This window comes from Falco biarmicus, chromosome 6 (genome assembly GCF_023638135.1).
Source record: "Falco biarmicus isolate bFalBia1 chromosome 6, bFalBia1.pri, whole genome shotgun sequence".
In the NCBI taxonomy this organism is placed as follows: domain Eukaryota; kingdom Metazoa; phylum Chordata; class Aves; order Falconiformes; family Falconidae; genus Falco; species Falco biarmicus.
In genome coordinates, this window is record NC_079293.1 from 38,704,670 (window position 1) to 38,730,629 (window position 25,960).

The 25,960-nt window shown below is 39.9% G+C and overlaps 1 protein-coding gene across 4 annotated transcripts in view; it reads left to right on the plus strand.

Moving 5' to 3' along the window:
• Window positions 1–691: 691 nt before the first annotated feature.
• The window catches only part of RNASET2 (ribonuclease T2), a 28,985-nt gene continuing 3,716 nt past the window's right edge, over window positions 692–25,960 (plus strand). Inside the window, exons 1-9 of one of the 4 annotated variants that reach the window (XM_056343324.1) lie at window positions 692–850; window positions 5,167–5,271; window positions 7,442–7,508; window positions 14,445–14,500; window positions 15,448–15,505; window positions 16,300–16,370; window positions 21,975–22,088; window positions 24,364–24,409; window positions 24,619–24,693. In XM_056343324.1, the coding sequence (XP_056199299.1) occupies window positions 5,183–5,271; window positions 7,442–7,508; window positions 14,445–14,500; window positions 15,448–15,505; window positions 16,300–16,370; window positions 21,975–22,088; window positions 24,364–24,409; window positions 24,619–24,693 (576 nt within the window). In that variant the 5' untranslated portion in view covers window positions 692–850; window positions 5,167–5,182. The other 3 variants (XM_056343323.1, XM_056343325.1, XM_056343326.1) reach the window with 3 other exon arrangements.

Genomic DNA, 25,960 nt, shown 5'->3' on the forward strand with positions numbered 1-25,960 from the left:
TTCAAAACTATGTAATAGTTATTAATAATCACACTTTGTATTTATGATTCATGCACCAGCAAAGAGGGGTTGGAATATGTTTCATGGTTTACTATAGTGGTGAGAAGACAGTGAACCATGACCTGCCTCGGATATTTATGACTCATCCTTTTGGATTCCTTTTTCCAGAAACTTTCTAGTGTTTCCAAACATGACTGTTACCATTTCAAAATTCCCTCATGATTTTGGAGAAGTACAGGTGTCAGCAGTCCTCTGTTCCCCTTGGGCTGTTTTTTGTCAGCAGTCTCCAATTTGCTACTCGAGTAGACTACTTCAAAACACAGAGCGTCCTTATTGCACCCCTGAAGACCTCTGTGCTGCACCAATGTCCAGTAGGAAATCAAAATTAAAACCTGGATTACACTAAACAAGACCCAACCAAAGCATCCTAACGGATGAGCAAAACCACGCGTATAAATGGTCTCCTCCGCAGGCACCTGGTGGTTCATGCTTCGGCCGCGCACACAGGGGCCCGGCCCGCTCCGCGGGGAAACCGAGGGGCGCCCCCGCCGCTGGGCAGGGGCTCCGCGCCGCCATCCGCCACGCCGAGCCGCTGCCGCCAGCGAGAGGCGGGGCTGGCCCCGCCAGGCCTTGCGGAGGGCCGTGGCCGTGGCCCGCGGGGCGGTGGCGGGGCGGCGGCGCGGCTGCCTTCTGCCCGCCCGCTCTCCCGCCCGCGCCCTCCTCCGGGGCGGAGGCTGTGCGAGGGCGGCCCAGCCGGGAGCGCCGCCGTGCGGGGAGCGGCGTTCGGCCCTGGAGAGAGGCCCGGGCCGCGGGGTTGCTCCGGGGACAGGGCCGGAGCAGCGGGCGGAAGGTAACGCGGGCTGGCGGCGGCTGAGGTGAGGCCTCGGGTCCGCGGCGGCGGCGGTCGGGCTGGGAAGCCGCGCCGCTCCGACTCGCTGTCGCTTCCCGGCCCGGAGGCCGCGGCCGCACAGGGGCCAGGCAGCGTTCGGCTGCCCCGGGCGTTCCTCTGTAAACTGCTGTGCCTGCTGCCTCCCGTGAGGTTTACACCGAGCGAGGTGGGGTTTGCGGGTTTTGGTAAGGGCTCAGGTTGTCTCAGGTTCTATTTCTTACGCCTTAAATTCCCCTTGAAGCAAGTCGGCCAAAGACATTGTAATATTTCCCAGAGTTGGGAAAACTGCTTGTAGTTCTTGGTACAGTTGTCATCAGATTTAGCACCCACCTGTTTGCTGCTCGTAGGCATCCTGCTTTGGGTTCTCTGCAGTTTTGCCCTCTTTACAATTTATGAGAACTCCTTTGTAATAAAATGTGATGATTGTTTATCTCAGGAAAGCGCTTTGTGGTGTCGGGAGGCCGTGCAACGCCGTGCTGGTGGTGGAGCAGCGTGTTGGCTGGCGTGCGAAGGGGACATGGTCCTCAAAGGGGACGCCAGTCCTCTGCTTCCTCAGGAAGGCGGTGGCAGGGCTGAGCCCAGTGCCGGGCTCACCCTAAAACCTCTGCGCCACGAGTTCTGCTTTGGACTGTGTGAGAGAAAGTGTGAGAGTTTTGCTCATAAGGTTGCTGTGTCGGGGGGCGTGGGTATTGCCTCTGAAAAGTCTTCAAAGCGCTTTTTGCAGTTACTTGGGCCAGCACTTGGGCTTGGGGTGAGTGGTTAGCAGGGCACGGTCCGTGGAGGTAAAAGTTGCTAGAGCTAAGAACCTTGTAAATTAAATTAATGCCTCTGGCATACACTTTTGTAACATGGCTGGCTGACTCGTGGCAGAGGTTGTGTGTGCTGGTTGTTTGAGATAGTACTAAAACCTTGGGTGTTCATTTTTGTGGTTTTAGATGCCAGGCTAGGTGTCCTCATGCGTATCTCTGGCAGTTGTTGTCGACATCTAGCTGTATGTGCTGTGCTGTTAGCCGTGGGAGTCCTCTCGCTAATGCTTAAGCTCTCTTCTGCAGGCTCTTTGCTGTTTTGTGTCTATATGCCTGAACTAACGTGTAACCCAGGAAATTCGGTATAAAATATAGGCTTTATTAGTCAAGTTAGTTGTTAAAAAAAAAGAAAGTAGATTACAGGTAACTAATTGCTCATGTTCAAAAGAAGCATAAGGTTGTATATTAGTATTCAATCGATAGTAAATGTGTTAAAGATTTCATCGCTATTTTTGACAAGTTCTCCCTAGTCCTTGATAAGCCTGGGCAGATGATTTTGACACCAGTATTGAACAATGCTAGCATAGCTGAGTAGTGACCTTGTCCTGGCGCAGTTATGAACGTGCCCACAAGTGTTGTGCTTTTGTATCCAGGTGTAGTAAACCAAGAGTCATTCCAAAGCTATTCTTATTTGGAATTTTATCATTTGTGAAAATGAGTAGACAGCCTAGTTTCAAATAATGATTTTATGTATGTATGTATATTTAATTTTGAAATTTTAAGTTTTCTTCATTATGAAGTCTTTTGGAGATCATGACTTCTTTATAACTAACTTTAATAATATGAAATCTCTTTTTCTTATTAGAATAAAATGGGTGTAAGATTTTTAATGTCATCTTTCTTGTATTTTTTGGAATTATCCAGTGCAGTTTTTATTAAACAGAATAAATTTTTATTAAAAATGGATGTGCTTCATACATCTTAGTTGGTTATACAATTTCAATTGGGATGTATGTCCTCAAATGTGCATCATTTGGGTGCTTTTCAGTTGGGATTGGTGGACTTTTCATCTCCCACCCTGAATGTCACAGGTGAATAAAAGATCAGTTTGAGTAAATAATTCCGTCATGATAGCTGCAATATTGTCTTCTGAGATAAAACCTTAAAGAAAGTTTATATATTGTTTATGAGTGGAAAAAATGTATTTTGTTATGTAAAAGTTACAGATCAAGGACTTTTAAGAACTGCTCGCTGTCTCTGTTGTCTCTACGTTCTGGTTCCAGGGTGCAGAGCAATATGCAGAATAAACAAGTAGATTCCACTGTTCTGATAGCAGCATTATTTTTTAAGCCCCCCCCCCTCTGTTTCTGTTCATTGTTTGATCAAATGTAGGAGTCCAATAAGAGAGGGATATGATTGCCTCTGTGCTTTTTTGCAACTTAGTTACTGGGAGTAAAATGTTTCTTTGTGCCTGACTTAAGTCATAGCAGGTTGCAAAAGAAACACCATAATGCTTGCTGACCTATTTTTCTTTCATAATCTACTTCCTTAAGATGTTTTTTCCACAACCTTGTACAGTGCAGCCCTTTTTGGTGGTGGTGTGCGATGTTACTGTCTTTAAGTGGTACTTTCTGCTCTCTGAAGAAATGTGCTTTTTATAGGTAGGGCAGAATCTTATGTGAAGACTCCTTACATCTCTCAGCGGTTTATCTTGGGTACATAGTTTATCATGCAGAAGAATAAGGTCTTGCTTGGTTGATTATCAGTTGAAAAAACAGTAGATGAAATCATAAACAGGTCTGTGAGGCCTCTCTCATCAATTCCTACTGCTCAAGTTATGAGACTTAAGATCACTTCAAATGCAGAACTTGTAGGGAAACTGCATAGTTAATTACTTATTTTTAATTTTTTTGTGTGTTATGTGGATATATCAATTTCTTTGCACATCTTGCTTTAGCTTTTGTTAAAGATTAGTTCTGCATTATCAATTGCTTTTGTATACAAGTAGTACACTCTAAATTATTTGATTATTTTTTTTTGTGCTCATCTTGCCTGGTGAGTGAAAATCCTTCAGGCCTTTTTTTAAGAAATTAGATCAGAAAATTAACAGTTGCCAATCAATATTTATCTAGTAATATCTTCTGTTAGGTCAAACTGTTTACCTTGAAAATATAGCCATTGCAAATTAGAGAGACATTAACATATGAAAAAGTTGAATCCCTTAAAGACTAGTTGCTTTACAATGTAGCAAAACCTTGTGATAAATCTAGCTGGTTAGCTCTTACAGTTGTTACCCAAACCCCCCACCAGTTTTGAAATCTTGGCGGATTTTGCAAGTTGGGAGGCTGCCTCCTTTGTACATCAGCTCTGCCATGGTGTTTGCAGGGCTGTGGGGTAGGGCTTCTGGGGGGCCTGCAAGCAGGGTCCAGAGCCATGGGACAATGCTGGAAAAATGGATTTTTTTGTGTGTGGTTTTTTTGTTGTTTTTTTTTTTTTTTAAATGAGGTACGGTTCAGAATTACACTGAGTTTCCTGAAGTTAGCCTTAATAGCTGACTCAGAAATGTCTTTACTGGTGTCAAAACCAGCTTTATTGGAACAAGAAAGGTTTAATTTTAAAACCTTCCTAGAAAAATGGATATGATGTGTGTCGTGAACGATCTTTGAAGGGACACATAGGTTACATGTGGTGTCTTGTAGTGCTTTTTTTAGGGTTCTCAAAATGAGAAGGTTGGAAAGTAGGTTTGGTGAGGTGTTAATAACCGCATGTAAATACATGCATGTACATCTGTTTCTGGCTTCTGGGAGGTAGCATTTGAAATGCTGTGAAATAGTTGGCAGATACAGGAGGCAGCTGGTTCTTTTTGATCTCTGTCCAGTGAAAGTCCTCCTGTTGGTGAAAGTGAAGTTTATTTGGTTTTTTTTGCCTTTTGTCATCCCCTTATTTCTAAGGTTCATGAGCTAGTAGGCAGATTGCGCGTGGTTACATAGAGGCTCTCTTGGGTTTATAACAAGAACAGAAACTAACCTGGTTTTAGCAGCAATTTTTTTAACAACAGTTTAGTGGTTGACTGGTGTTTAGAGAGTCTCGTCCTTGGACATCATACTTCCAGTGAGTTTCTAATATCAGCCTTCATCAACCCAACACAAGTATTCAGTATGAAGTTCAAAGGTTCTTTAACGAATCACTTTGGGCATTTCAGCTGAACACAAGTAGAGTCTTTATGGTTCCACAGAAGATTTATGAATCTCTCTTTATTGGAAAGTGGCTCTATTGGGACTGTGTGCAAGTAAAGCAAAAAGAAAAAAAAAAGAAACAGTGATCTCATCCTTCATCTATGAGTTTATGAAAATTGGTGTACAGGCTGGGGAATTGGGCACAGCCTTGAAAGAGATCCTCATTTTACCTGTGGTTTTAAATGTAGTCTAGAGTTGAGTTTACCTGCTGTTTCTGAAATAGTTGTGTTTTTAATACTTGTGATTTAGTGCATTGGCTAAGTAACAGATTTCTTCTTTTAACATCTTTTTACAGCTATTTGATTAACAAAATGAAGCCTGCAAAGCTGCACTACTGGATTCTGGGTTGGTGTTCTATGGCATTATGTTGTTGGTGTACTTCAGATAAATTCACTCAAAGGTAAGTTAGGCTTTAAAAAGAAGCCCTGACAGTTCTTTCTTAAATGCACAGCAGAATACTTAACTTCTAATGAGTGTAAACTTTATTTCATTATGTGCTGTATTTCCTTAGATCATTGGTAAATGAGGCATCAACATTAACTGGAGTAGTGGGTGTTATGCCTAAGAAAACCTTTACATTTATTAATGTGTCAGCATGAAGAAAAAGAGGGAAACTTAAATTACATTAATTGCACCTAAAAACTTTGCAGTCTTTCTTTAAATGAGTCATTTAGACTTGTAATAGTAATGACAAAAATCAGAAATATTTTTGGGACCTATAACGAAAAACTGGGATAATCCCTATGGCATGAATTGTATCAACTGTTACACTGTATTTTTTTTAGTTGCTGTTTTCTCAGTTCCAGTAATTTTAAATTCCTTTCCACACAGCATCCCAACTGGGGCTGTATTAGTGCCGCACAGCCCTTTGGTGGTTGGCGCTTGGCAAAATCTGAGCTTGAATACTAATAGAACCCACACCCCAAATCACACCTTTCTGTAGTATAAGCTCAAATTCCTGTTGCATTGTACTAGGAAATAAACTTTTTGCATTCCTTAAATGTTTTGGCAAGAGAATGGTTAAGGGTGCTCAGTTAAGTGCTGAACTTCATGTAACAGCTACCTTGTAGCTGGTTGGTAGCTTAGATGCTATACTGAGGTTTCTGGAATCCCCAGGACTTGGGCTATGGCTTGGCCATCCATCCTGGCGCAAGAGGCAGCTCTAGAGAGGCACAGTGCTGAACTGCATAGAGGAGGATAATTCAGGCCAAAAAAAAGGGGAGATATCCCTGAAGCTGGGTAGGTACTGAAAATGGCTTTCCTTGGATTCCAGTTCTGAGCTTAAATTTCTAAATTTTATTTGGTTAACTAATTAACAATTCGTTAATAAATTGGTCTATTTAATAACGAAAATTTTATGACCTGTCCTTAGCCAAAAAGTGTGCTCTGGGAGAATTTGTTTTGGCATGTTGGTTGTTGCAGAAGTTCAGCTGCTATTTCAAATATAGATGAAAGATGATATTTTTCTAAGCAAGGATTTTTTAAAGCAAGGAAACTAACTGCTGTACAATACTGGGGAATTCTTCTATTCAGGTTTCCACAGCATCAGCGAAGACCAGTTAGAAATGTTAATAGTTTTCACTGTGGCTATAACTGATGCAGAGCTATTCTGCTAAATTACTTAAACACCACAGATACATGTGAATGCTTAAGAGAACGTGTCCATTGCAAACTGGCAAAACTAGAGGAAAAAATTGAGAAGTAATGTAATGTGGGAGCATCCTTGCTTCCTCAAGTTGAGAGGAATTAGTTTTTCTCTTTTTTTTCTTGTATAACCTCTGGCAAGCAGTAATGAAGGACATGTGTCTATTAGCTTCCAGAGAATAGCAATTTATTTTGACAGTACTGCACATAGTGCTGTCAGTTTGAACAATTTACTGTTCTGTTTTTGTTGATTTTCCTACTTGCTGCTCTATTTAATAATTCAGTGTGGTTGCCTAATAGCTGAATTTATCTACTGTTTTGTCTGAAGCAGCAAGTTTTTTTGTCTACTCCTAGTTTATCCAGAATAGATCTGCTCCAGACTTGGAAAACTGTTGGAACTGTTCCCTCTGTAGAAGTGGTAGAGACGTGACATTGGCTTCAAACACTTTTTGAACAAAATTTTTAAGCTTTTTTCTTTTCCCTTTCCCTCTGCACAGGAAAACAATAATACTAATGCCCAGTACTGGGCTGCACCTAGAAGATTCTTAACATCCTAAACAAAGATATCAGGGTTTTTTGGTAATTATTGTTGTAAAAGCTTGCCATTGTGCACTCTCCTAAATATAAAACAGAACAACGTGTTTCTTCCATATTTAAGAAATGGGAAGCATATGGAAATAGGATGACAGGAGTAGAATTTGTTTAACAGTGAAGGGGTATTAGCAGGTTTCTAAATATTTTGTTTCTATGCGAGTTCTTAGTTTGGTCCTGCTGTGTTTGGAATTCTCAAATACTGTGATAGAAGCTGTAAGCAACAACCAGCTCTAATAACAATGCATTATGCTAGTAAGCATTGTGCTGCTGGCTGAAGGTGTTGTCCTTCTAAAAATGCATGAGGAAAAATGAATATTTCTGTGTTTCTCCAGTGACAACCATCCTCATAGCTGGAAAAAGCTGTATCTTGCTCATCATTGGCCAGTGACTGTATGTAAGGTAAGATTTTTGTGTTTTGTTCTCTTTTATCCTGACAAAGGTAGCCTTAGACGATGTGTTTAAAAACAGACTGAAAGAAGCCCACCAAGTATTTAATCATGCTTATGCCCTTATGTCTTTATAAAAGCTTTTGCTGATCTTGGTGCAACTTTTACTGCTTCCCCTGCACTCCAGAGTAGCAGTAAACAAGACGGGATGTGTTGTCACAGCTCTAGTAGTCAATGCAGGACATACTGTATGCTAAGCCTTAATTGCTTGTTACGTATTTTGTGATGTCTTGTTAGTTGTAAACTTAATCCTAGACTTCAACCAGATTCTTAAGGAGACTTGCCTGTCTTGTCTGACTGAAGACAGCAGATTAGTACTTGAACTGGTTACTGCATGATGAGTTTTAGCTTTGTAATTTTGGCTCCAACATTTTAATAAGTCATCAAATATGGATTCAGTCAGGAAAAAGAACTATAAAGCTGTTATGGCAACTATAAAGCTGTTATCTCTGAGCATTTCTGTATTTGAGGGGTGGGAACCAAAAGCAAACCAAACTTTCCAACATGTGTGTGTCAAAAGCACAGCTAAGAGTTGTACTTACGTCCCTTTTGCTATTAAATACCTACTACCATCTGATAAATAGAACCTTTTTGCTATGCTGGAAATACTTGAAGGCCTCTTCTCATGCAGGTAAGTTAAAAATACACTATACTACAAAATGGAAGATGTGATTAGATTTACTGACACAAGGATGAAGAACCCTGTGGATAATAAGTTTCGGTTTCAGGCATATATCTCTGGAGTCAAAAATGTCCCGATTCTTGGAGACTTAGGTTTATTTATTACAATATCAGAGTCCTATTTTTTGTACTTTAGGTACTTTTTTTTTATTTCTAATTCCTGTTTCTGGAAATATGTATAGAAACAGTAGCAGCAAAAGTCACATACTCCCAAAATTTCTGAGGAAAAGTAGATGTACTTTACATTAGTTAAATGTGGAGGGGAGGTATCAATAACAAAGCAGATATGTGTGACTGAGACCAAGGAGTGGCCACGGTTACGGTTTTTGTTTGCCTGTTTTTGAGGGAGAATAATGGCAGATTTGATGCAATTTGTGTCTGATTTTCTGTTGAGTAAACACTGCTGTTGCTGACTTCAAGCAGAGACGTTGATGTTCAGGAGCTTGTAGTGCCTGGCGCAAGTGGGCATTCAGAGTCAGTAGCAGTGCAAACCCTTGCTTACATGAATGAAATGCAAACAATTAAAAAAATGAAAAAATACAAATCAAAACCCACTACAAACCAACCAAACACAAAAATCCTACCAGCCTGTTTTCCCACTGAATATTCATGCTAGCTACTACTCTTAATTCCAGGATAATGCTATTAGTAAATTGATAAATAACCTTTATAACTTTCCAGTGAAATTGTAATGAATAATTGAAGATAGTAAGCATCAGAAAATGTAGGCTTTCTTATACTTTATATATTTGTTGTGATCTTCTTTAGTAAGAGATGGACAGAAGCATTGCAAAGGAGCAAAGAAAAAGTGAAATTAAAATCATAGTAAGTGACTTTTTGCACAGTTTCACATCACTGAGTCATATGAAGAAACAAAATCTCAACTGTACTCCCCTAAAGGCTTTCTTTTGCTAATATTAATGTAAGGGGAGTTCCCAAATTCAGCTGTGGGCTTTTTTTTTTTTTAAGTACATAGATTCTTCTGCATGTTCAGTGTATTTATATTTGATAGCTATGTTATTTCAGGAAGGAAGTATTTTTAATGTCATTCTGCAGTTTAAAACTGTTGACATGATGCTGAAAGGAAAAACAGCTGAGTGAAGGAAACTGCAAAATTCATATCATTTATGTAAAAACCTTTGGGACAGTACTTTGTGCTTATTAACTTGTTTCCTATGTAAAGGCACCTGGTTATAAACTACTTCACTGGTTATAAACTACTGTGTTTTTGGTAGGTGTGTGGATGACCTACATCTTAATTCCTACCTATTTTGCATATCTGTGTTAAAAACGTTTTTTGGCTTTTGAAGGCCTGAAATGTCTTTTTTTAAATTTAGTGGGCACAGTTCAGCATGCCAGAAATTTGAGAGTACACATCTCCCAGCTCTTTCTGTGCTTAAAACTGTAACGTGTTCAGTTGGTGCTTTTTAATACTGAGTGTGATCAGCACCATTAAACTGGAAAGTGTTTTGTAACCATATCTTCTGAACTAATTCATTCAAATAAAATAACGAGTATCATGGAAGCAATAATAATCCCAAGACTTAACTACTGACTGCTGCAGTGGAAGGGTGAAGAGAGATGTTTTTCCGCATCATGTGATTAGAAATTCCAGTACCGTGTAATTGACCTAAAGTGACTATGTCTTCTACAGAGATATCCAAGATAAATTCACAGACCTCAAGTGATTATGAATTCAATGTTTCTTTAATAAATTGTGCCTGTGGTGTAACTTACTGAACTTCATGTTGTTAATTCATGTCACATTTAAACTTTCTGGTCACAAATTAACATGAATCCTGTTGGGTGGAAATAGGAGCAACTCAAAAGCAAGAAGAGGCACTTTCCCCCTCCCTTTTTATGGAGTTGTGAAGATCTGTAATTCAAAAACTTAGAGACAAATATTATTACAGCTTTTGCATCTTGGAGATGGCAAGAGAAAAACTTATGTGGGTGTTTCCTTTTGAAATGGGGAAAATCTGGTGCAAGTTTGTAGGCTATTTGGTTCCTCTTCAGTTGAGAATGGGAAGGATGATAAAGAAATGAGTACTAAAACCTGCTGTCATGTGCCTTTTACTGCACATATGTGCTGATGAAATGAAAGAATCAAAGAAAGGACAACAGAATAGGCTGGTGAACGGAACAGCCTGAATTCAAGTTTGACTGTAGTGTTAAGCAGCAGATGAATTTTTTTTTTTAATGTGTGATAAAATGTTTTCCTAATTTCAGGCTTTGGCAATAACTTTATAGCAGAGGCTTAAAGGAAGAATAGAAACTACTTTGTTGTTGTTGTTGTTGTTGTTTTAAACAGAAGTAGTCACATAATATAGAAAGAATTAAAGGATTTAAGGTGGGGGCAGTACACTGTTGTGATCGAGCATTAGATCAAAAAGTTCCTTAGATAAAGGGATACCTTTACTTCTTTGTTTGTGTGCTAAGCCAGGTGTGTCAAAGTGTGTCCAGCTCTTGACATGCTATTTTGGAAGAAAAGAAAGTCTGTTTGTTTTGTGGTTGTTTTTTTTTCTTTTTCCCCTAAATGCTCGTATAACTCATAAGCTAACTCTTAATCTGTGCCTCCAGCTTCTCTGTGAATCAGCTCTGGTTTAGATGTTTTTGTGGGTCTTTATCTTCTGTAAGGATGAACACGTGAAAGGTTGTAGCTTATCAGTTTGTGCTAGAGAGGAATTCAGCAAGAATTAAATTAATTTTGTTTCTCTCCTCCCAAATTTTCAGCAACCTTATAAATTTGGTTCATTCATTGATTGGTTTTACCCCAGGGGATGAGGGGAAGGAGGAAGGGGAATAATTACACACTTTTTGAGGGAGAGAAATTGAAGAGGTGAACTTTCTCTGCAGCTTCAAAAGCAAGGATTTTTCATAGCAATTGTGATGTTTCATTACAAAATAACACTTAAAATTAATCCTAATTAAACAGATGGTCTACTTAAAAAGGTGGTTAAAAGGGAGAACAGGATTAAATATTTCACTTCCCAGAAGATTACTTTTTATTTAAACTTGGAGTGTCTGTATATGATCCAGTAGCACTACCTTCTCCTGTGTACAAGCCACCATACCAAGGGATTTATAACTTGGGCAGCTCTAGAGGTAACACTTCCATGACAGTTTGATGTTTCACTTTCTGGCATTTCAGAGGTGGAAGGAGCTTCTGCGCTTCTGACAGCTGCTGTTTATCCGATGTCTTGCTATTACAGATCAGCTAATCTCTCTGCTGCAGCATTCCCTCTCAGCATGGTGGGTGCTCTAAAGGCTCACTGGCACTTTTCTTAGGGTTATAGATCATGTATAGTTAATTTTGATTGGTTTGATTATCAGATTGCTTTAAAACAGGAGAAAACAATGTTCCTTTTTCAAATTAATCTAGATACAGAAGGCTTTCTGGGGTCCAATGCCTACTTGAAAATACACATTTGTAACTCAGTTTCACGTCAGCAATTGCCTGAGGGTGAATTAATTCTTCAGCAATCAGTACATGATAAACAGGAAGGTTGATAAACAGTGTTTTTGCAGAAGCAGTAGGGGTACCCAGCTTCTGAGACTAGCATTTGCTCATTTTATGATACTGATTTGAAATGAACATTGGTAAAATACTGTGACTACAACTAAATAACAGCAACAAAGAAAGAGGGTGAATGAAGCTGACCAAAGTATGCAAAATGTGAGCTGATGCATTGTAGCTGTTGCGTTGACCTCACAGTTCTGACAGCACACAATATAACACCAAGAGCCTGGTGAAATGTGTAGAAGAAATTCCTAATAAGGTTAGTGTTGTGATAGGGGAGAACTGGTTCCAGATTTAAAATACTTCTGGCTTTCCTTTAAGCTGTCTGAGAACTGTGGTTAAAGATTGGATAAGGAACACAATTGCACTGTTCTTGTTACTACCCTTGGTTGAGCAAGCTGGTTAGCTGTCAGGATGTTTTTCAGGGGATGATGCATTAGCTGCTGGCTATTAATTTGCTGTATTTTGGGCTAGATAGCTGAACTCTTTCAGCTCCACAAGCTTGTGTCATGACAGGAGCAGTATTGTTTAGGTGTTTGCAATGTGTGTTTGTTGAAACTACTTTCAGGAAAAAAGCTGTTGCTGGGTTTAATTGGTTCTGTTATTGGTGGCAAGAGAGGAGAGGAAGGAAACTAGCACAGAACAAGAAAGTCTTGCAGAGCTTGCAGTTTTGCTGCTGCTAGCCTGTGGCAGGTGGAAGGCAATTAGTGAGATTACAGGCCTCTGCTTTTCTCTACACTGCTTTTGCTCTGGCATCACATAAAAGGCATTGTGGTATAATTAAGACAGGATACACAGCTGAAGAAGGAAGCTATTATTATGGGAAAAGAAAGTCTGAGGAGGTTGTTATTTAGTGGCAAAAAGTGTTTACTAAAAAGAGCCATAATTACTAAGCAGAATAATCAGGGAAAATACAGTAATGGTATTCTGTGATGTATGAACATGGACTTTTTTTGACTTTGTTCAGGAATGTGTACTGTGCTGTAAGCAGTAATTAATCATAGAGTTTAGGTTGGAAGGGATATTAAAGGTCATCCAGATCCAGCTCCACTGCCGTGGACAGGGACACCTTCCACTAGAGCAGGTTGCTCAAAGCTCCATCCAACCTGGCCCTGAACACTTCCAAGGAGGGGACATCCACAACTCTGCTGGGCAACCTGTTCCAGTGCCTCACTGCCCCTCACAGTGAAGAACTTCTTCCTAGTATCTAATCTAAATCTATCTTCTTTCAGTTTAAAACCATTACCTCTTGTCCTGTTGCTGCATACTGTAGTTAAAAGTACCTTTCCAGCTTCCCTGTAGGTCCCCTTTAGGTACTGGAAAGACGCTACAATGTCTTCCTGGAGCCTTCTCTTCTCCAAGCTCAACAATGCCAACTCTCTCAGCCTGTCTTCTTAGAGAGGTGCTCCAGCCCTCTGGTCATCTTCGTGACCCTCCTCTGGTCTTGCTTTAACAGGTCCATGTTGTCCTTATGTTGGGGGCCCCAGAGTGGCATGCATTACTCCAGGTGGAGTCTCATGAGAGTGGGAGCAGAGAGAATCACCTCCCTCAACCTGCTGGTCATGCTTCTTTTGATGCAGCCCAGGATTTAGCTGGCTTTCTGGGCTGCAAACGCTCGTTGCCGGGTCATGTTGAGCTTCTTGTCTATCAACACACTCAGATCTTTCTCCTCACAGCTGCTCTCAATTCATTCTTGGCCCAGCCTGTATTTGTGCTTGGAATTATCCTGACCCACGTGCAGGGCCTTGCACTTGGCATTGAACTTCATGAGGCTCACATGGGCCCACCTCTCAAGCCTGTCCAGGTCTCGCTGGATGGCATCTCCTCCTTCCAGCTGTACTACATGGCTTGGTGGTGTTGCCAGACTTCCTGAGGGTGCACTCAATACCACTGTCCATGTTACTGGCAAAGACATTAAAAAGTGCTTGTCCCAATACCAGCCCCTGAGGAATGCCATTCGCAGGCATAGGATGATTATGTAGGCTATTTCTCCTGCGTTATCAAAAGTTTTTTACTAGGGGCTTTGTGTTTGGTGTTTTTTGGGTTTTTTTTTTTTTTGAATGCATATGGTCTTTCCTCTTCTCTATGTTCCCTTATCGCTCAAGTCAAAATATTAAAAAAAATATTTCCTAATCATTTTACTTGCAATAAGCAACGTATTTCATATCTTCTTTGTATTCTTCCCTTTAATGCAACATTAAAACTACTCCTGGGTGCTTAAAGATGGTTTTGTGCTTGTCTAATATTCCAGTTTATTTTGATATTTTTTATTTTAATGGCTCTGCATTCCCTGAAAAGATCTGATGATGAAAAAAATAAGTGAGCTGCCAGCTGGTGCATCTAGTGCCATTCATTTAGCATGCATCAGGCTACTTTGTTTCCTCAGAACCTGTCCTTTGTCTTCTTTTTACACTGCCTGTTCAGGATACTCCCTGGTATTCACTTGATCTCCTTCAGAATTTTAATGCTAGTTGTTCTCTGCAAAGTGGCACAACCAAGTGGATACTTTAAGTAACTGGAGTTTACCAGTTCCTGATTTGGGCAAGCAAAAGTTCTCATGTCTTACTAGAGCCTTGGAACACCAGTGAATGATCTGTTTGTTTGGTTTTTTTTTTCTTTTTTTTCTCTCTTTTAAAACATCATCCCTGGACTCGTATAACAAACATTCTGTATTTTTGTTTCCCACAGATGAGTGCTAATGATTGTCAAGACCCGCCGCAGTACTGGACAATCCATGGACTATGGTATGATCATAGAGTGTTTTTATTTCAGCCTGGAAAGGAAAAATCAAATTTTGTACCAGGATGTTAGTGTTTTGTTTGTTTGGTTTAGGGCTTAATCTCTCTGGTTTTATGATTCCCTGAAACAAAAACCTTCACTTTGTTGGAAATCAAAACCCTGTCGTTTGATATAAAACTGAAATACACTTCTGCATGTCATGATTTGCAAAGCTCCTGAAATAGTCTTGCCACATGAGTGTTTTGTTTATACATTTTCTAAGATCAGTAGTGTCCTTAAACAGAAAGGGAAGTAGTGTTTCCCTTTTTTTTTTCCCCTTCTCTCCCAGCGTACACAGAATTTCTTAATGTCTCGTGACTGCATGTGGCTTTAAGTATCTTAACTCAGCACAAATATTGCAAAAGTACAGGAAAAACTAATTGCTTCAGGGGAATCAACTCATGGGAGTTGGTGCCTATGGCAGCATTTCAAAGGTTTTCCTGACAAATGCAGGGGAAAATTCAGTGCAGGACTTTAAGCTATCCATCCTGGAAAGGTGTACAGCATTATGTCTAGATTTCCAGTGAGTGTCTTGGTGGTACTTGCAGAATCATCACTTGGTGCAGTGGTTGAGGAGGTCAGTGTCATTAGGGGCATCATGTGCAAGACCCTTCCATATCATTTACTCCCCCCCACAGAACTTTTACACATAGGGAGAGGGACTGGAGGGCCTAACAAAGAGCTTCTGTGTGGAAATGTTTGGCCATAATTAATGTCTTGAATTTTTATTTCTGAAACATTGCGGATGCTGATGGGTTACTTGAATTGTATAAAATTGTACTTGAATTGAATAAAATCTTTAGCTATAATCTTCCATATTTAAAATTCTGGCTAATGAAATAAACCAGAATGATATTAGTTACCATTAGTGAGTTAGGAGACATATTTTTTCACTTTTGTTTTCCTTCCCTAGGCCTGACAAAACTGAAGAGTGTAATAGGACATGGCATTTCAATGTCACAGAGATTAAGGTATTTATTTAAAACAAAAACAATTGTACCAAGCAGAGCTATGCAATTATTTCTACACATCCTATATGCAAAATCTGTAGCTTACAATTTATCACTGTTAATGTTTGCTGAGAGGTGTGTTCTTTTAACGACTCCACAAATTCATTAGGTGCTTCTGGTACTACTTGAAGTTGCAGTGCTTGTGGTCATTAGCAGCTGTTCCTGCTTGGTTTTGTAGGTGTGAGGTTTGACTAGTACAGCCACATCCTCCTTAAACATAGAATACAGGCAGTGGATTTGCAGTAGTAAGAAGTACTTGTGAAAATGTGGTTACAGTCAGTCCATGTTCTCTCTTCCATTTTCTACTGCAAAGAACACAGAAAGTATGAGTTCAGAGTACAGTTTTCTGGGTGTTTCCTCCCAGGGAATTAAGCATTTTTAATTTTTTTTTAAATTAAAAAAAAATTCCATATTTCACGCAAATGTGTTGTGAACGGGGAAAGGAGGCTTGAACCAACAAATGTGAAAAGCTGTGTGATTGAACAACTTCTGCAGGGACAGTTGGAGGAAAATCCTACTTTGAGGCAGTGTGTTGGTATTAGTACTTTCAGATATTTAGCCAGTTGTACCTACCTGTTACCTTCAACAGCAGCATGTTCAGAATATTGGGGAAAAAGACCTTTTCTCTTTCTGTGGGTAAATGTTTTAGTTGGGGGTGTTGAAAGATGAGGCCTCAATTCTAGAGAATGTTGCAATGTGTGTAGATTTTGTAAGAAATACTTTTCAACACTGTAGGTTTATTGTGATACTTTTAGGATCTTCTGTCAGACATGAGACACTATTGGCCTGATGTGCTTCATTCGTCTCTGAATCGCACCCAGTTCTGGTGAGTACAAAAAAACCTAAGAAGTATTTTGGATATTGTTTTATAAAAAAATGAATTGATCTGACTTGGTAATTCTTCAGGTGAGATGTTGTGCCTGGGAAGTGGTGTCCAGGAAGCCACTGAAAGTAGTCTATCTTGTCAGTCTCATTTGCAAAATAGATCTATTTTCTTGTTAGAGCACCTGCAAGTTGCAGCTGTTGAGAAGGCTATGGCAGAGGTTTCAGAGAAATTAAACTTAGTGAAAGAGAATGTGTTTCCTTCCTTTACCCCCAGGGAGGAGAAACAGCTGCTGTTGACATATTAAATCTGAATAGCAGTAGCGCTCCTGGGATGTCACATCTAACTGCAAGAGTAGCTTTCAGACCTCTTCTAGCTAATTTCGCTGTGTTGCTGGGCCTTGAGAGACCTTTCCTTTTGGGCATTCAAATTTTTTGAAGGGAATGTGCGTCTCTCTTAGTCTTGTGCTTGCTCTGCAGAAGGCACTTCTCAGAGTCTTAAACTGGTTCCGCAAGTGTCTTATGGCAACCTAAACTTGTACCTGTTGAAAGTGGTGGTCTCACTTTTTTCTCCCTCCACACCTTTGTTCTTGTACTGTGCCAAGGAGAGCACGACTGCTTCTTTCTGTGGTAGCACAGTTTTATGCCACCTTAAACTGTTCCTGGAATTAGAGTAAGAAAAATGTGTCATAAGTCTAGCATCTCTCATGCACTGGCTACCTACCTATTTATAAAAACAGGTGCATGGCAGTTCTTATTTTACTAACAGGGGTGGTTTGGTAGGCAGCAGGTATGAACAAATACAGTCGAAACCTTTTCCCCTTCAGTTACAGGCTAGCAAATAACACTTTTTTTTCAATACCTGGAAATAAGAAATATCATAAAAGCAATACAAATGTCAGGTTATAACACTGTCACTAATATTTTGACTGACAGGATAATTCACTCCCTTTCAGTAAGGTGACAAGTGCACTGTAATTGGCAGCTCTAACTGCATATTTTTGTAAATGTAAGCTTTTAAGCCAACTGAAAGCCAGTAAAATCCCATTGTATGTCCCCCTTCAGTTAAAATACTGCATTTACTTCAAAATTAACAAAAAAAAAATCAAAAATTGTCTGTAGCATAAACTTCCTGATACGGCAGAAATAAGAATCTGAAAGTAAAACTGACTGTTCAGTTATTGTTGTAGACTAAGGGTATCTTAATTGGGTAAAGATTGTGAGCAGTCACAAACCAAATGGATATTGACTATCTTACTGTATCATGTCAGGGTTTTCCCAAGGCTGCTATAATTGTGTATGTTTCTTCTTGGATTTACCTCTAACTGTATCCCTGGCTTAAAAGGGGAGGTAAAGAATATTTTTTGGTGATTTTAGTATGGCTGTGGGTGCTTCTGTAAAGGTAGTTGCACATCTCTGTTCACCTTGTTGACTTATGGGCTGTGAAAATCGCCACCCAAGAGCTTGAACTGGACAGGCTAGAATGCCTTAAGGACAAAGGGTTATATGTGCTTTATATCTCAATTTATTAACTGAAACTGTCCCTCTTATAGTAGTTAGTAATTTTTTTGACCAAATAAAAAATTCTACGTCAAGAATCCCTTCAGGATCAGTTTCTACATATATAGAGAAGGAATTGGTGTTCAGCCTATAGGACAGCTGGGTCTCCCTAATCTACATTTTGTGGGCAGCACTTGCAGCTGTGCTCTACAGACCTTTGTTCCTACCCTAATAATGAGCCGGTCTTCCAGCTGGGTGGTTTCTATAAACCTCAGACCCACCTGATATGTGTCCTGACTTTGTCACATCTGTGTGACTTTGTGCCTGGGGGAACTCTTGCCTTGTACACAACAGGGAGCAAAATCCTTTCAACAGAGCTGAGTTGTACTAGTTTTGTTCCTTTGCATTTCTGCAGCCCGCTAAGACTTCATTTGTAGGACTTGGCTATGAGGTATGCTAGTGGAACACTTACTCTTAGCAGTGCCATAGAGGAATTGGTGGCTGGTGGAACCCAGTCTAGTGCCTTAAGCCTCACTCCTGTGTGGCTGAGAAAGTACTTGTGTCTTCTTACAAGGAGGAAAAGATGAAAGCAAAGTTCTTGACAACTAGCCTGTGCTCTGTGCTACTGCCTAGCGCATTGGTATGTCTAGAGGTACAGAAGGATGGGTGGCCTTCATGAATACAGGCAGTTCTGTGTCCACCTGCCATCCCGCTGTGAACTGAGACTCAAGTAGAATTACCTTGTCCTTTTGTGGTCTAGGTGAAGGGTAATGTGTCTCAATGAATAACATTGAGACATTAATTCTTTTGATTTCTAAACAGATTATTTTATGTTATTCCTTAGTACCTGCAGCTCCTTCCTAACTGCTTCAGTTTGCATGTAAATGGAAGAGGTGAAGGTGAAATTTCATATGCCTGTGCTGAATGGTCAGAATTAGCTGTATCTGCATTTTTTTTCACAAAAAATTTTTATGCAAAAATATTTTTATGCAAAAAAAAAAGTAACGCTGTCAAGAGTGTTATCTTAGTTTCACTAATTCAGTAATTAGAGTCTCTAGTGACTCTAAAGTAGTTTTCCATTCGGGAAGTTCACAGGACTGATTAAAAAAACTTGGGCACAATGTGTTCTTGACTTGTTGCAGCTGATGATGCATAGGCACTGTCTGTGGGTAGGTCTGTGTATTTTTACTTGAGATCCCTACAGCCTCATTGGCTGGGACATGTATCAGTGCAAACTGGACCAAACCACTCCAGCAGCGGTTCCATGGTAGCAGTAATATGCTTCTTGAGCACCATCAGATCTTTACCCTTCTCTTTCTGCCTTCTTTCTGGAAACAGCAGGGCACTCTGATACAAGTACTACAGAAAGCCTTCCAAAGACAAGCACAACACTTTACCCTTACTTTTACACACATGCATGCATATATTCTCTGAAGAAAAATTGACATCCTACATGCAAAGCCTTGCCTCCAGCTTACTGTGGTTCCAGTAGCCCTTTGGATTTGGCTGTTGTCTGCTTCTGGTCCAAGCTAACTGCTCAATATCTCTTGCTAAATTTATCCCTGAAAGAGCTTCCATTTGTTTTAAAACTGTGGTCTCTTTTTCTCATCAGTAATTTTAATTCCCTTGTTGAGAAATCTGCTCTTTGGCCCATATAAAGTGGACATCTCCAGGCAGTAAACAGTTCACATGAGATGCAGTCAAGTTCAGTGTTACAGCGAAGATGAGAACTCTCTACAAGGCTGAATTTGGGAACATACAGTAAAATCTTCTAGTAACACATCTTCTACCCTGCCCCAAATCTCTTGACCCCACAGCTGCTTTATTCATTCTCTGTTCAGAAGTAGTATACGAATTTCTCTAGGTAAAAACATAACTTTTAAAAGTGTTTTCATTCCTGAGGAAAAATATGAAGTTAATAGGAATGAGCAATTCAAAGGCAGGCTTTCAAGTGAATAATAGTTGTCCTTGTACTTCTCTACTTTTCTGTGACATACTTAAGGTATCATAAGGCCAGAGAATGCTGTGGTAGTGGCAGGAATTTGTGATTAGATAACTTTTTGTGTACATCTGCTGAATTGATACCTATTTAATACAGGGCTCATGAAAACTTGAAAAGAAAGAAGAAAAAACACCCCCATACTCCTTCCCCCCCTCCCCAATTCACAGGTGGTCTTATTAAAGATTATACTGTTTATTCTTTCAATAGACTTTAGAATTGATATAAATATATTTTGAGCTTTGCCCCCTTTTTTTTTTTTTTTTTTTGGTCCAATTTGAGTTTGTCATAAAATTGCAAGAGTTGCTTTCTTTTGCACTGTTCCTTTTTATTAGAAGACTTGATGGGGGAATAGAAGAAAGATTTGAGAGCAGGCCTGTGAAAGGTATTTCCACAGGCCAAAGTAAAAGCTGATGCAACAGTCTTGTCTCAGTAGCTTGTGCAGTTTCATTGTTCCACCCTGTCGTGGTTTAACCCCAGCTGGTAACTAAGTACCCTGCAGCTGCTTGCTCACCCTCTTCCCTCACCCCAGAGGGGTGCGGAGCAGAATTGGGAAGGGATGTAAAATTCGAAGGTTGAGATAAGAACAATTTAATAATTGAAATAAAATAAAACCAACAATAATTATTATAATTTTTATTGTTATAATAATAATAAAAGGAGGGAGAAGGGAGAGGAATAAAATCCAAAGGGAAGTGAGAAAAGAAAACAAGTGATGCACAGTAAGGTTGTTCACCACCCCACTGACTCTTGCCCAGCCAGTCCCCAAGCAGCGATTGGCAGGCCCTGGCCAACATCCCCCAGTTTATATACTGAGCATGAAATTCTGTGGTATGGAATATCCCTTTGGCCAGTTTGGGTCAGCTGTCCTGGCTGAGTCCTGTCCCAACTTCTTGTGCCCCTCCAGCCTTCTTGCTGGCAAAGTCCAAGGAACAGAAGAGTCCTTGACTTAGTGTAAACATTACTTAGCAACAGCTAAAAACATGAGTGTGTTACCAATGTTGTCCTTAAATCAAATCCAAAACCACAACACTGCACCAACTACTAAGAAGAAAATTAGCTCCATCCCAGCTGAAACCAGGACACACTCAAAATAAGGGTTAGTCTGTTCAGTTTTGAGAATTTAGTGCTTTGAAAGTACATTTAACAGATAAGATTCCATTAAAACTTATACAAAATTCAGAAATACTTATATTCTAGGCATATTCTTACCATTCTGACCTCCAAACATCTCTTTGCAATACATGGAGAGATCTTTGTATCATAAGAGCATGATACATGTTTGCTTCATAAATTCCTTCATTTAATTATTTCAAAACCGAGCTGATTCAAAGGAGACAGCTAAATAAACCAAACACTCCAGCTGTTTGGGCTAACTTAATCTAAAAAACCCACCCAAATTCTGCTTTTGGCTTAATAAAGTTTTGTCACACTCTTGTGACACGAAGTATTCTTAGTCAGCTTTGGAATGAAGCAATGATTTGCTCCATTGGTATCTATCTTACCTTGTCACCTTGCAATGCCTAATCTTACAAAGACAGGTGATGGACGAGGGAGGAGAGTTTTTTTCCTTTTGGTGGGATAACAGGTGAAGTGTTGAACTATAAATGACTTTCACACAAATTCATATACATAATTTATAGGAAAACAGATTACTAATTCTGAATGTCCCAGGCCATCCAAACCGTTAGACCATCATCTCCTTTGTCTTCTGCAGCTCTTACATTAATTTGAAGTCTCTCTTTTGCAACTGCCAATGTTAAGGCCAACTCATTTGTATTGTTTTAACACCACTTATTATCTGAAAGGCTTTTTCCTTAGTCTGATGTTACAAACCATAATGAGGGACTTTGTGGGCTTTTCCCTTACTCTCCTGGTAGGTCCAAAATCTTGGTAAATGATTCTACTAAAAAAACCCAATATATGGATATGGTTGTAATTGAAATGGTGGGAGTTCTCTTGGTTTGCCTTTTTGCATGTGCAGTATTTTTCTGAGTGCAGTGTCTTACTTCACACATACAGCCTTTCAGATGCTTGCTTTAATTGTATTGGCTAGCTTGTGCAGCATATAATGTTTTCTAAAACTTAAATTTTGCTTTTCTCCTATAGGAAGCATGAGTGGGAGAAACATGGCACTTGTGCAGCCACGCTTCCAATCCTTAATTCTCAGAAAAAATACTTTAGTAAAGCCTTAGAACTCTACCAGCACATTGATCTTAACAGGTATGTAAATGAGCTCAGTGGTCTGCCTCTTACTTCAAACAGTTTCTAAAAGGTTCAAATCTAGCCTAAAAAGAAAAATCTAAAAATCTGATGGCAGAGGGGAAATGAGCATTAACATAAATTACTTTTAGTACTGGAGTTCAGAGGAAGGATTGTCTACTCTGGGAAGCATGTCTCTGATCACCTCAGAGTCTGGTAAGCCAGCAGTGTTCTTTGCAGCATAATTCTAAACAATGTGAGCCAGTAAATTTTGAGAAGCCTTATCAGTTATATCTCGCTACCAAAAGCTATTCTACCTGTAAACTTACAAATCAAGTGACAACCTCCCCCAGACCTCTGAGTCATACAGAGGGCCAAACACATGCTTTTAGAAAAGACAGTGCTGTGCTCAGAGGAAAGGACAAGCTGTGGGCAAAATCCTGAAGGACGTCCTGGGAAGAGGCTGAGAGGTAACAGCAAGAGAGGGTGTCCTGGAGGGCAGCGTTCAGTCACTGCAGGCAGCCCTCTGCTGTCCTTTCAAACAGCTGCGATGTGACAGTCTTGCTTTGTCCTAGGGGCTGATTCCTCCTCATGGTTCCAAAGCGCTGGCCATTCCAGATACAAAATGTTGGTGGGAATGTTGTGGCTTGTCCAAGCACTGTATGTACACGTTCTGGCTGCAGGTGAATGGTAGACGGTCAGAGCCCTTTCCTGATCAGTGCTTGATATGAGTAGGAGAACGTTTCACACAGCTGCTTTGACCATTAATTGTGTGTCTCTATCAGAGAAAGGAGAGAAGTTATTTTGTATCTAGAAACATATCTTAAAAATAATTAAAAAAAAATTAAAAATCATCTTCTGTCGGTGTTTTTTTCCAAGCAATCTCCTAAGACACTCATTCACTTTGCACATGCACAGAGGAAATATGTCTTTCTCCCACCCCGCCTCCTATTCTTGTAGGTGTCTTGTAAAACTTAATCAGATTTTTCTAGACACAGTGCTTAAGAGCATGTCGTATGTAGTATTAAAATAATAATGTCTGATAAGTCAGTTGCCTAAGTAGCTGTGATGGTGTGACTAAAACATTTACAGATGGCACAGTGACCAGTTATGTGACTTGATACCAGCATGTGTAGCACTGAAAAAGAGTAGCAACTGAAACATTGAAATTAATTGCTCAGAGCATATTCTCCGCTGTAAAAATGCGTATAATTAATCTTTACTGAAAAGAGTAATATTTTCTCTGATTTTCTGATACTCTCTGATATACACTGCTGATAATCTCATTGTACTTCATTTTACTTGAATGAGAAAAAGTAGTGGTAGTGATTAAAAGACTGTTTCCAGAAAGGGAATTATTGAAAAGAAGATATCATGCAGGCTTTTGTAAGAATGACAGAACATTGCCTATTTTATTGGCCTCCTTATACCCCGTGGAAAATGGCTATGATGAACAGCTAGACCTTTAGTCAACTGGGTTCAGTCTTCCCTGTGCAGAACCTGACCTTGGAAGGGTTGAGCATTATTAGCACTCATGGATTACATCCATGTGAGATGCTGAACATTCCCACTCCTTATGGAAGAAGCTGGGACATAGAGGCTTGGATCTATTGGGTCCTGACTCTTGTCAGCTTGGAAGTGTGGACTTCCCTCAGAACTGAATCTAAAGGCATATATAGGCCTGAGGGTTTTGTGAGTTACCTTGTTTTGCTTATGTGAACAACCTTTCCTCTTCAAAAATCTATTCATTAGGAAGTGTTTCTGCCCTGGCATTGATGTTGATCCAGATCCACAGACCATGTTCCTCTCCCAGTGTGCTGTGCACCTCCCACCCCAGCAAGCCCACCCCATGTTAGGACATGAGGGTGCCTAGAGCAGCCTCACAAGTCTGTTTCCATCCCTTCTTGGTGGCCAGAGCATAGGGGTGTGGCTCGAGGCAGGGGAAAAGAGGCAATTAAATTGCATGTACTGCCACTCAATGGAGTATTCTGAAGGTTCAGTAAATAACAATAATACAGCCCTTTCCCCTAGCCATGTCTGAAGACTTGACTCTCCCAGCTCCTCAGATTAAGGCAGGGGAGAGGGTTCTTCCTGACCCTACTGAGTTGGATGGGAAGTAGCCTTTCAGAAAAGGGGAGCCTTTCCTAGGCTTGGTAGTGGACGGAAGGCAAGTTTCCCTTCCTCCCCATTGTTGTGATGATTGCCAAGTTCTCACGAAGATTATCTGTTTACCTAATGACTATGAAGTTATGTTTGCATACAGGAACTGTGGAAAAATGTTTTGTCTTTGTTTCAGTTGTCTCCTGAAAGCTGGGATAAAGCCAAGCAGTTCGTATTACCAGGTAAGAGGCAATCTTTTATAAAATAAAATCACGTGCAGGTACTTTTTTTCATCAGGAGTCATGTAATTTCTAGAGAATAATTGATCTTTTTTAAATCGCTCTTTAACATTCTGATTTATCTAAAAGTTTTTGTGAACTTAACGAGTGTGGGAGCTGTTGGAACGTGTGCTAGTGACTTACTAATTTCTTTAAGCTTTTTAATTTTTCAGATGACTGCCATAAAGGAAACTCTTACGAAGTTTTACGGTGTAACACCAAAGATCCAGTGTCTTCCTCCTGAAGAGGTAAAAACTCCAAACACACACATATACAGAGCCCAAACCCTGCAAAATCAAAAAAACAAACAAAAAAACCTCCAGCCAAACAAAAGACCCAACAACTTTTTTAAAGACTACTTTTTATCAAAAACCAAAAGCAAAAATAGAGTGAAAAATCTTCAGCATGGTGAAACTTAGGTCTCGGTGTTCCTTGTGTAATCTCTTTGCAGATTAGATATTGCTCAGTTCTTGGAGTTGAGTTCATAAAAACGTTGCTTACATACTGGCATCACTGAGTTCACCTTATATTACTGTTGCCACAGCCTTTTCTTAATGCAGAAAAATTGTTAGTCAGGAAGTGTCCATTCTTCACCTAGTAACTTTGCTGTTGGTATACATACTCAGAAAGTAGGAGCACTGGGTTTTAAAGTTCTCTTTGTCTTTAAAAATTTGAACCTGCGTCTCCTGCATGTGCTGTAACCACCATGCTAGAGGTACTGCAGTAACTGAGTACTTTTCAATCCTCCTGCTAGGGCTTAATTGCCATATAGCAAATTACTGTAACCAACAAGAGTGAGCTGAATGGAGCCAGTGACTGTCAGCCCTGACAAAGGTACTGCCTGTCAGCAGCAGTCTTTCCTTCGCAGGGCATCGCTCATGTTCTGCATGAACTGCCTCCATGGACAGACTCCTTCAGAAATAAAGCAGCCCGGAGGCTCTTCTCTGAGGTTGTTCTTAAAAGCCTGTACCTAAAGAGGTAGAAAAAGGCATTTTGGGCTTCACTGTGGTTCAGGATGACTATATTCTTTCCTCTCGAGCCAACAGTGTCTAGAATTTCCATTTCTTTCTACTTTTCCTTGCCAATGATTATACTGTGAATCATAATCCAGTAGAGAAACACACAGATGCTGTAGCATAAAATACAAGTCTCCGTATCGAAATCAAAATGCCTTTGGAGGAACAAAATAGTATTTTGAGCAATTAAATGGGTAGGCTGCATAGCTGTTTCTTCCCTTTTTCAGCTAGGTTTCTTTGCTTTTATCCAACAGGAAAACAAAAAAACAAACCCAAAAGATAGCTTCCCTCTTATGAGTATTTCCTTATTATCTCAGCTTGATAAAAGTGGTTTACTACAAAACACTTGGCAGAGTTATTGCCCATACACAGACAATTTTATGAAAAATTGCCAAGATAGAGTTGAAGTTCAATAGCTTCTGTGTTGTTAGCTCATTTACTTTAGTAGTGCTCTGAGATTTTTATGCTCAGATGTTTCTTCATGTGAAAAAGAATTCTA